This window comes from Trachurus trachurus (assembly GCF_905171665.1).
Source record: "Trachurus trachurus genome assembly, chromosome: 24".
In the NCBI taxonomy this organism is placed as follows: Eukaryota; Metazoa; Chordata; class Actinopteri; order Carangiformes; family Carangidae; genus Trachurus; species Trachurus trachurus.
In genome coordinates this window covers 5,730,933-5,743,345 of record NC_139910.1, presented here as the reverse complement: position 1 = coordinate 5,743,345, position 12,413 = coordinate 5,730,933, and the positions used below count along the sequence as shown (strand labels likewise).

Sequence of the window (12,413 nt, the reverse complement as noted above, 5' to 3'; positions counted from 1 at the left end):
GTTGAATGAAATGTTTAAATTTCCTTAAGAAGTTAAGTTTAATAACCCAGTGTCAATTTCTATGAAATAACCTGTAGAGGATTTTTAGAGGTGCTCAACTACATGTATGTATGTGAACTTCTATATCCTCAGTTTGGGTCTAGAGAGAGATTGACGGTGTGAACATCATGGCACAACTTGTAACTGTTTCTGTCATATATAATGTGTTTTGTATGAAGAACATGCACTGCTGTGAACACTAACACTGTTACTCAGCTGTTGCCAGTAGGTGGTGACAGCGACAAACAGATGGTATTGATATGAGCAGCACTGTTCTGAAAATGTGCCAATAACAAGTAATTTATGTTTTTAAAATAAAAGCAGTTCTCTTTGATTTCATTAATAAAGAATAAACGTTTTGAATTTTTAATATGTGAATATGTGTGTGTGTTTTTTGACAGCACATTTCCCTAACTGAGGTCAGAGACACACACAAGAAAAATATTGTAAATTTTTTTTTTACTAAAAGTATCAAAGGGGAATATGCCCAGAGCTGTATATTTTATTGTGCACTTGCTTCTGGTGGGAATAGTTTAATAGACAACAGTCCTTCATATTTTACACATTCATACTTTATTGACCCCCAGAGGAAAATTAGGTAACATTGCAGTTACTATAATATACAAATAAAAATGGAAATATATGACAGGACATGTGCCTCTACTGGTTAAAAAAAAAAAAACATGAAATATGAAATATGTATTGTATAAGATAAGGTAACAATATGTTGCACAGATCAGAATAAAAATAACTTTGCACATATTCTATTTGTGCCATATTGACCCCTAGAGGAAAATTAGGTAACATTGCAGTTGCTATAATGTAAATTTAGATAAAGATAAAAAAATAAATCATGATAAAATATAAGTCATACATAATCCTTTCCTTATAGTATACAAATAAAAATGGAACTATATGGCAGGACATGTGCCTCTACTGGTAAAAAACAAACAAAAAAACAAACAAACATGAAATAGGCTATGTATAAAATAAAGTAACAATATGTTGCACAGATCAGAATAAAAATAACTTTGCACATAATCTATTTGTGCCATAGTTTCCTCTTCAGTGACTTGCAGGAAAAAGAAACTTCCGCACTTTTACGGTCATATATGTGTGATTTTTGGTCTCCGCAACCAGCAGCGGAGTGAGAGCTCCACCTCTCCGAGTCTCCGCCCACCGGGTTACAGTTTCCTCAGGTGTCCGTCCGAGGAGGGAGGAGGACGGAGGAATGTGACGGGAAGATCCGCGCTCTGCTCCGGGGCCTCAACCTCAACCTCAGCTTCAGCCTGCACCGCGGACCAGGACATGGGAATTAAAGCTCGGAACCGCAGTGGATTCAGAGTGTGACTTTACGCGATGAGGAGGAGCGCGTCCTGGAGCCAGGAGAGGATCTTTGGTGGCAGTTTCTGACAGTTTGGACCAGTTTAGTGCGAGTCCAGGTGTGGCTGCTGCTGCTGCTGCTCTACCTGAGGCTGCTGCTGCTGCTGACTCTGTTTGTTCCGGGGGGGATTGTGGAGTGGAGTGTTTTTCTGCTGTAGGACGGCTCGTGTGGTCCGGAACTCACCATGCCGGAGAAAAATATCAGTGTGACTGAGTTTATTTCAGAGACTAATGAGGACTACAAAGCTCCAACCACCTCCAGCTTCACCACCCGGATGTCCCACTGCAGGAACGCAGTGGCAGCTCTGGAGGAGGTAAGACAACAGTAGCCTACACACACAGGAGGAAACCTGGCATGTTTAAAGCTGCAATGAAGTGTGAAAAATGTGGTATTCAATTTTAAGCAATGGAAGAAGAAATTAAACCTTAGAAAATCAATTTATTATTTTTTCTCATTTCCTCTCCTGTGCAGGTTTGATGAGAAAAGTTTATTCCTGGGTGTAAAAAACGCTGCACATTTTGAGAAAATGGTTTCAGAGCCTTGGGTATAAATGTTCAGATGAAGAAGAGAAGTGTATGTGTGTGCCAGCCAGTGCCTCCTCTCTTAATTTCCTGGCAGTAAAATAGTGAAAAAAGTGTGTTTTTTCAGTGAAAAGAGGAACAGAGAAACACACTTCCTCATGCACTTTTAAAGCAGCGGAGTGTCCTGTGTGGCCCAACGTGTCGTAAGACTTGACACAGCTCGAGCTGCCTCTTTTATTTTGCAACATAACCATGATTAAGCATCAGTGTGTGTGTGTGTGTGTGTGTGTGTGTGTTAACAGAACTGATATGAGGAACCTCCTGTTAAAGGGTCAAAGGTCAGTGGTTGAAGAGCTGAAGTGTGAATCAGTGAGTGGTGGCTCACTTCATGCTGAGAGGAGAACGAACTCATAGGTCGTTTTCTTTGGTTGATAACGACCATGGATGTATTATATGAATGCTCTTATTACACTCTAAACCAAATGCTCTTGTTACGTTTTGTCAGGAGTGGACATGTGTCTAATGGCTGTAGTAGTAATTATTACCCTGGGAGTAGGAGCTGGGAATTAAAACCATCACCTCCAATTTGACCCCATTCCAAATGGTTGTTGGTAAAAAGTTGGAAAAGGAATTGTTTTATTGGCTGTTATTGTTGTTAGCATGAAAGCAAACACAAACCGATACGAACACAGTATCAATTCTGTTGGTAAGACCAGTCTCCAGTGTAATATACAGCATTTATCCACTGTTGATGCACAGAGCGGCCATCTTGGATCATGAGCTCGGGGTTAGTGAAGTTCCTCAGAGTTTCTGACTTTAAATGACAACTTCAAGGGTCGTTTTTGATGATAGCCAACATTAAAATCCAAGTTGTAATGTAACAGATCCTTATGACAGGAGCTGGGGGAAAAGGCTGGTGACAAAGTATAAAGAGCGACAAAGTCCATATAAGAAGGTGGTTAAACATGGATAAACAATGAGTCAGATATTCTGCTCTAAAGTTGCCTTTCTGAGTCACATCATTATATCAAGTCAGGTCAAATATAGAACACAATTAAAAACAACAAACGTTGACCAAAGTGCTTTACATGCGTCTGGCGGTCGTAGTAGTAACCCCGGAAGTAGGAGCTGGGAATTATAACGTCACTTCCATTTTGACCCTAAATGGGAGTTGGTACAAAAGTTGTAAAAGAAGAAGCTGTTTTGTTGTTAGCATGTTAACTAACACCAGCCGATCTGTTGGTAAGACCAATCTCCAGTGGAATATACAGCATTTATCCACTGTTGATGCACAGAGCGGCCATCTTGGATCGTGACCCCAGGGATAGTGAAGTTCCTCAGAGTTTCCAAGTTCAAATGACAACTTCAGGGGTCGTTTCTGATGACATAGCCGACATAAAAATCAGAAAATGTTATTTCTGAGTTGTACTGTAACAGCTCCTTATGACAGGAGCTGAGGGGAGAAGGGCAGCAAAGAAGTATAAAGAGTGACAAAGTCCATATACAGTAAGAAAGAGGTTGGGGAGGATAGATGTGTCACCGAGTCAGATATTCTGAGGATGTAGGCCTGATTGTTTTAGCAGAATGATGTTTTCCGAAAGCTTTCAGTGCCTGAACCTGATAAAGCCAATGGTATGTTGATACAGGAGTGTTTATTATGGTTACCTTGACAGCCGAGGTCAGTTACCAGAGTTTTCTCTCAGGTTGTTGGCTAAAGGGGGTTTCCTGCGGTTCCCTCTGGGGGTCTTTGATGTGGCTCCAGGATCCCTGCGAGGTTTCCAGGTGTTTTAAGACTCTTTCAAGGCTTCTAGAGATCCTGGGGAGGTTTTAAAGGCCACGTTTCCTGAGGCTCTTGAGGGGCCATGTTTAAAGGGATAGTTCAACATTTTGGCAAATTGGCCCATTGCCATAATCTCTAATAGTCATAGCAGTAGGTTTGCTGCGAGCTGCTCAGAGCTACGCTACGGAGGCTAATGGGATTTCTTGGTTTCCCTCATCAAACTCATCAAATACACAATCCAACAACTCCACAACGCTCTGGTGGACAAGTTGTGACCTGCACATTCACCACGCTATGAGATAATAACAGAACGTTACCAGACAGAGTTGTTTTAGAGGGAAATACAGAGACTGCTTGTTGAAAAACTGCCCCCGACGGGAACGCGCATCAGCGGTTTTGCATGAATTTACCCCTAAAACAACTCAGTCTCGTAACAAGTGTTTTGGAGTTGTTGGATTGTGTATTTGATGAGTTTGATGAGGGAAACCAAGAAATCCCATGAGCCTCCGTAGCGTAGCTCTGAGCAGCTCACGGCTCTGCTCCACCGTTCTAAAAATAGCTTGCACTGACAATTAAAGGTAACAAACCTACTGCTAAAACTATAGGGATTATGGCAATGGGCCAATTTGCCCAAGTCTATGAAAAAGGAGAAACTCACACACTGCTTCTTGCTTGGCATCACCATTTGTTGGTTCACTAACGTTTCGGTCGTAAGACCTTCCTCAGAGTGTTGGGCCAATTTGCCAAAATGTTGAACTATCCCTTTAAAAAAAGCTTTAGGAAATCGTGAAAACCCTGGTTCCAGCAAGTTTATTATAAATAACATCACATCCCACATAAACTTAAAGCAGATATCAGTGGAATGTTTTTGTTAATATAAGTCCTAAATAGTCCTATTTTCCGTCAGCAATCACTTACATGAAGTATTTCAGCCTAAACACGAGTCTCTCCGTCACTCTGCTCTGCTGTAACCCGAGGAGAAAATTTTCCTTGTGGGATACAAGTGTTATCCAATGAGGAGAGAGAACGGCATGAAGGGCTGTGTGTGCAGCCAAGGGATGCGCGTGAATGTGGTGACGTAGCACGAGGACCAATTGATGCCTGACAAGGGCGGGGGCTGCTAACTCATGGTGCGTTCAAAGAAACTCGTACTTTGTGTTTTTCCTTCCTGTGAAGTCATACCAGTTCGATCTGGTACGAGTTCACGGGTCGGAAGTTACGAGTGGCCGTTATAGGGAACTTTCACAGACAACAGGATGGTAAAAACACGAGCTACGGGTTACCTGGAACGCTACCAAGTCGTAGTTGTGACTTGAAGCTGTAACTTACGGTTTCAAAAGCCTGCCTTGAACGCAGCATTAGCAGAAACGGCCGTGAAGCTGATATCTGCTTTAAATAAGATATAAATACTATACTAGAAATCACAAGTCAGGACCGCCTAACTGTTAATTGTGTCTTCCTCCTGTTGCATGCTGGGATGTTCCCGCCCAGAGTAGCCAGGGGCAATGACACAGCCTCACCCGTCTGATCTCGTCCCAACAAGAACCTATCCCCCCCCCTTCTCTCTCTAAGCTCTTTACCTAGTTTTCCTCTGATTTCATCTCTGCCTCCTCTCCTCCTCCTCTTCCTCCTCCTCCTCTGGTCGGAGCTCCAGTCTTGTCTCGACTCGTCTGTGTGAAGTCGAACACCGTGTGAGCCGAGTCGAAGCTGCTCATCACCTCATCTTCTCACATCTGTATAATTAGAGCGAACAGATGAGCAGCCTGGCCACGAAAGAAAGACTGGTTCTTCTCCTCTTCTTCTCTTCAAACATTTTCAGACTCATTATTGTTGTGATAGTAAATAACACAAAGTCCTGCATCACGACCTGGTGACTCATCGCTCTGTGCTCTGACTCAGTCTTTGTCCTGCTGGTGCTCACGTGTACCGGTGTTTCTCCAGGACAGATGCACCTGGAGTCTCTAATCCTGTAATTCTCTGCTCTGATTATATTACACAAACCAGATTTCTTGTTTACATGCTGGTTGAAAACAGAGAGAGAGAGCGACCACAATGTGAAAACCAACGTCCCCACCCTCCCTTTGTGTTTAGGTTGGAGCTACTGTTTGTTTTAAAAAGCCAGACAAAGCATTATAAAGCTTTACTCAGACGATCAAACGTGGCTCCCACCGCTGTCAGCCTGGCTCCGGTCCAAAGGAAGAAAGAAACTCTAAGAACCAGAGTTTGACCTGGAAACCCTGATCCCAGAGCAGCGATAAAGGCAAAGTAAAACACTCAGTTTGATGATTAAGTAGGCAGCTTTTGTTACTTATTGATCTGGCAGAAATTAGACCAGCTGCTCTTTCTATAGTTGAAACGGACGTTAGGACTCTTCGGTTGGATCCCAGTGGGTTTCTGCATCAGCTGGACCGGCCTTCCCTCTGGATCTGCTTCAGTTTCTATCACTCTCTTGTTGTTTCTGAGAGATTTTCCTCCTTAAACTAAATATCTTTAGGATTTCTTTGTGATTGACATTTTTATTTTCATTATTTCAACAATACAATAGTAACAGTGACCCGACCCCCATCCCCCAACAAATAAACCTTTCCCAAGCCACCACCAGCCATGCTGATCCCTTTTTGGTCACCAACATCAACCACTGTGCACAAAATAGCTATAACAAAATTAGACACAGAAAATGACTCCAAACAAGGTCAATACAACACAAAGTAATCACTACATTAAAGAGATAATTGGTGAACAAATGAAAAAATAAAAGCAATAATAGCTGAATAAAATGCAAACTAATAAGAAGCACTATTCTTGCATCTCTCCACCATATAACCCCTTTCAGGAACCCTTTAAAAATGTTACGTATTTGCCCCTTTGCTTCATATAGATCCAATCTACCCAGTTGTTTATATGACATTTTTTCAAATGCTGCAACTCTAACTCTGCAACTAGGATTGATACAAAACCTTCCAGCCGTGGGGTCAGTGACCGTGTGTTTTCAGACTGTACTTATTCACACCCAGGCAAACTGTCTTCATTAAAAGCTGCTGAATCAGCTTTGATCAGTTCCTGTTTGCGGTGTCCCCGAGGGGGTCGCGATGACAACCGAAAGAAACTTTAAAAACTTGATGACTGTCAGCCAAGTCCTGCAGTTATTTGAAATAAAAAAAATAGAAAAAACTTTATTGTCAAGCCAAGGCAGGAAATGTTCCTTTTAGTCTCGCCCAATTACATACAGACACAGACTTGTAAACAAGGATTACACAAAACAAATGATTACAAAACAAGGATTACATCAACCAAACATAGAAGTACGATCATGTACACAGACACCTATCACGCCGAGGTTCCTCATTAACTTGATTTATTAATTATGTTGATGCCGTTGGGGCTGAAGGAGCCCTTATAGACCATTTTCTTAACTTATGATGCTGATAGTAGCCTATAATGAAAGCGAGTGATTGTTTAGTTCACCTTGAATCTAGAAATATGTGTTTCATGTCTGTGAATTCAGATTTTCCTGAGTTATTATGACTCAAGTGTTTTCAAGTGTCTGGATCTTCTCCATGAGGTTCAGCTCCACCTGCTGACTGTGATGTGGAGCCGTCCAATCAATGGTCAGACATCAATAACCAGCGTTCTGCTCTGCACCAGGTCGCCTGCTACAAACCTGCAGAGACTCAACATAATGTTGACTCTGAAAACCTGCTGGACGGGTTTTTACTACGAAGCTTGACCAGGATCAGTTTGTCAGTGTTCACAGTCAAACAGTAACTAAGCTCCAGACACTGAGTCACTGAGCTGAAGCTGCTGAAACAGCTGACGGCTGCTGTAATATACTGACATATACTAATATATACTGATATATACTGACATATACTAATATATACTGTCAGTATATATTAGTATATGTCAGTAGGGATGTCACGATTACAGAATTTCTAGGTACGATTATTGTCAGAGAAATAATCACGGTATTACGATTATCACGATTATTATACATCAATAAATGTCAAAACACTATGAATGTGTAAAATCAAATATAGTCAAAATATAATTACATCTAATCTCTTAAGATAGGACCAGTTATTAATCCTCCAGGGGAAGTGTTTGAAATATTTAAGTCATTAATTGTCACCTGTACCAAATGTTTAAGTTTATTTTAATCATTTTTTTTACAATACAAATGACATGCAAACATTTAAATTCCCACCAATTCAGCGTTACTTTAGATAAATGAACCAGTATCTGTGCATTTACCTTTACTTTGGTGCACATCTGCCGATACGGTTTCGATACATAATCTTTTTCAGAAAGTGACGGTATTTAGGGATCTTTACGATCAATTAAAGCAGAAGTAAGTGATATATTTGTGTTAATATAAGTCTTAAATAGTTATATCTTCCGACAGCAATCACTTACATAGAGTGTTTGGTCTGAAACACGGGTCTGTCAGTCTCTGCTCTGCTCTGAGCCGAAGAGAAAACATTTATCGTATCCTACAGTTTTTATCCAATGAGGAGAGAGAACGGCATGCAGGGCTGTGTGTGCAGCCAAGGAACGCCGTGAATGTGGCGACGTAGGGACGAGGACTGTTATGGTGCGTTCAAGGAAACTCGTATTTTTCCGACCGTGAAGTGGTACCAGTTCGATCTGGTACGAGTTCACCGGTCAGAAGTTACGAGTGGCCGTTATAGTGACTTTCACAGGTAAAACAGGTCGGAAAAACACGAGTGGGTTGCCTGAAACGCTACAAAGTCGTAAGTTGTGAAGCTGTAATTTACGGTTTCAAAAGCCTGCCTGGAACGCAGCATTAGCCAAAACGACCGGATCGCTTACTTCTGCTTTAATTGTGGCGTTTAATACCGCGATTAATTGTGAAAACAAGTAATTGTGACATCCCTATATGTCAGTATATATCAGTATAATACTGATATATACTGACATATAGTGATATAAACGGATATATACTACTGACATACAGTATACTAATATTTACTGACATATACAGTACTGACATATACTGTGTATCAGCTGTCCAGTTTCCAGGAAGTTCAGCTGAGATGTTCCTGTTGCTTTGGTTACCAATCCGTAGCTACTGTATCGTACCGTATTCACTGTCAGGGTCATCATGTCCGACAGCAAGTTGATGAACTTCTGCTGAGTCTGCAGTGATGTGATCTTGCATGAAGCTTAAATCTGATTGGCTAATGACATCATCGGTGAACTATTTCCAGTGGACTTTAACGAGGCACATGACTGGATGAAACAGTCAAAACAAGTCAGTGTTTCAAACCGGTGAGAAAGGGCCTGATATTACAGTTTGTGGAGTTTTTTAATGTTTAATGTTTTAAAGTTTTTTTTTTAATGAGTTTTCAGAAAGTTCCTGTAGGTCGCCACTTGTCTGTTACAAAACCTGTGACCTGAACTCAACCTGCTCAGTGGTTAGGTCAAAGCTAAACATAAATATTCAAACAATCCTTTTCAGTTGAGGCTTTCTATATGCAAGACAAAAAAAAAACCTCTACAGAAACTCACACAGTGCGCGCACATTATTACACATCTATAAAAGCCAGTGGCAGCCGCCTCTGCTTTAGTGCAGGAACCTGTTTTTACATTTGAAGACGGTTTCAGAAAAGCAGCTTCGCCGTCGCGCTCACACCTCAAGGTTTCACTTTGTTTGAGGGGTTTCTTTTAAAGGTCCTTTCAGGGGTAAGTGCAGGTTAAGAGGTTTTTTAAAAGGTTTCCACCTCTTTAAGGTTCCTTTAAGGATTTTAATCTGTTGAAGGTTGAGGGTTTTAGGATGTTTTGGGGATTTCTGGTGAAAATTTTGATTATCAATCGGTATTTTAGGGTTTGCATTGGTCTTTCGAGCTCCTCTAAGGAGGTTTTAAAGGAGCTTTTGGAGGATTTCAGGCAGTTTCTCAAAGTAATTCCAGGTGGTTTTGAGATTTTAATGGTCAGTCTGGAGATTTCAAGGTCCTTTGGTTGGTTTTCAGTGGTTATTGAACAGTGTTTGAAAGGTTTTAAGAGATTCTTCAGGTATCTTGTGGAGCTTTGATGGACACTTTCAGGACTTTCAGGACCCAATGAGGAGGTTTTAGGGTCGTCATTGGCTCCTCGGACGCTGAGTCACATATCTGCAAGTTCTTCATCTCACATTTGAAAACTATCTCACACACCTGCAGATACAAAGGTGTGTGTGTGTGTGTCCAGCTGCTTTTGAACAAACAGTTTGATTTGCATGAAATCAGCTGATCAGTAGCAGAAGCTGCCGACGCTCAGCAAACTGATTTACATACACAACAGGAACACAAATTCACCCAAACACAAGAGTTTGTCTGGTCGATCGTTTCAGCTCCACAACATTTTACTGGAAGGAGACAAACGTGTTTTTGCATTTGTATTGAAGTTTTGTCACAGATTAGTTTCCTGTTCAGTCCCGATCTCTATCAACATCAACCTTATCTTCTACCTGGATGTCACCTGTCATCTTCTCATACAGTGTTTTTTGCACATTTTTCTTCCTTTACTTTCAAATTGGGAAGATTTGATTGGTGGTTTGGTTTTAAGTACATTCATATGTCGGTGAACTTCATCTAAAGTTCAGTGAAGAGTAAAAAGCCACAGAGACAGTAAATGTTCAGTCAAGTCCACGAGTTGCAGGAAGTTGAATGAAATCTCCTGCAAAAGCTTCAGTTAAAAACTTGAGAAACAGGAAAACAAGAAAAGGTTGTTACTGTTGCTTGCTTGCGTGTGTGTGTGTATGTGTGTGTGTGTGTGCAGAGCAGAGCTTCCTGTTGTCCTGACTAGTCTCTTGGTCCTCCTCAGGTTCTGGACGTGGACCGATCGGTTCTGCACAAGATCAAGAAGTCGGTGAAAGCCATCAACACGTCTGGTCAGGGTGAGTGACGGTTTCACCTCGGTGTGACTAAAAATACAAGAAGACACCTCTCACACAGAGCACCACTTCCTGTCTGTTCTCACACATACACACACACACATACACACACACACACACACACACACACACACACACACACACACACAGACACACACACACACACACATAGACACATAGACACAACACTTTTTTCTAAGTGTTAATAAACAGACAGAGAAGTCAACTCATGTGTGTTTCCTCTGCCGACAGTTTACGGTTAAATACATTAGATAGATCAATGAATCTCTAATTATACAGCCATGGAGGCAAATGTAGCTACCCCATAGTGGCACATTATGTAATTACAGCTGAAAGTATCTTATTCATACCCTTAAAAAAAACACTACACAGTGCTCAGTTGTTGCCTTAACCCTCCCCTGATGATGTGTCAGTATTAACTGATCGTCTGCACGTGAGGCGTTCAGGGAACACTGGGAAATTGTACAGAAAATTTTCAGAATAAAAGTTTTATTGACATGTTTATGTCCTGAATATCTCAAAACTTATCAGGGCCAGTTCAACTTCAGATGATAAAAAATAAAGCTTTAATTTCATGATCAATAAATCTGCCAGTTATTCTTTCAGTTAATCGATTATTTGTTTTTTTTGGTCCATAAAATGTCAGAAGATTGGGGAAAGTTGTTGTTTTCAAAAAGCCTAGATCTGCTTAAAAAAAAAGAAAAAAGAAAGTGAATAAAATCATTTGTTGATTAATTTTAATAATAATAAGTAATAATACATTTAATTTCTAATGCACTTTTCATCAGACAAGATCTCAAAGTGCTACAAAGTTAAAAAGTTAAAGGCAAGGTGAAGGAAACAAAAAACATACTCAATAAAAACAAAAAGACAAGGTTAAAAATCATATAATTAATTAACAGTCATAGGCCTTTCTGAATAAAAAGGTTTTTAGGGCCTAATTTTATGATTAATCAACTAATCATTGCAGCTTCCCAATCAGATAATAGATATTTATCAATAATAATATTATTCAATGAAAGTAGAAGCTTTAAGTTGATTTCTGAATCTAGGTCATTGAAAACGTCCTGGCAGCTCATTGGTCAGGAGCAGCAGCTGGTGGTGCGTTCAGGTGTTCACCGTCACTGTGGCCGTTGGTGAGCTTGTGTTCAGGCAGGTGGAGTCTCACCCCCCCCAGACATTCCCATCATACCGACCTCCTGTCCCAGCATGCCGAGGGGGAGACGCCCGCCCGTGTTGCAGGAGAGAAGAAGAAAAAGAAGGAGTAGTAAATGTGTCCAACAAAACAAAACAAAGTAAAACAAAACAAAGTAAAACATTGGTTTCTTTTGTTTGTTTGATTCGAGGTAAATCTGACGTCAGAGAAGATCGATCAAACCATCAGGGTCGAGTGACGCTGTTTAATGGAAAAGATCAATCAAGTAGTTTTTAACTTCTGTTGGACTAAAACTTTAAATGTCTAAACTTAGATTTCAACTAGAGGTGTCACGATTTCGATTTTTTATCGTCATCGATCGAAATTATGTCATGGTCTCGAGCATCGAAGTCAAAGAGAGGATCGACGATCCCCGCAATCTCGTTTACATTACATTAAGTCGACATGAGGAGATGACGTGGCGCTAAATGAATGAAAATAAAATTATGATAATGTACAGATATAAATATATTTGTTTCAAAACCTTGGGGGCAATTTTGGCCCCTGGATCATGATTTTTGGGGGCATTCTTCGTAAAATTGTTACCTTTATATTGTAAATAAATTATTTAAATGTGACCA

General features: G+C 40.6%; 1 protein-coding gene across 1 annotated transcript in view; it reads left to right on the top strand.

Moving 5' to 3' along the window:
- The first annotated feature begins 1,252 nt into the window (after nucleotides 1-1,252).
- The window catches only part of asap2b (ArfGAP with SH3 domain, ankyrin repeat and PH domain 2b), a 33,434-nt gene continuing 22,273 nt past the window's right edge, over nucleotides 1,253-12,413 (top strand). Inside the window, exons 1-2 of the mRNA XM_084000278.1 lie at nucleotides 1,253-1,736; nucleotides 10,547-10,619. Of these exons, the coding sequence (XP_083856404.1) occupies nucleotides 1,608-1,736; nucleotides 10,547-10,619 (202 nt within the window). The 5' untranslated portion in view covers nucleotides 1,253-1,607. The remainder of the gene's footprint in view (nucleotides 1,737-10,546; nucleotides 10,620-12,413) is intronic.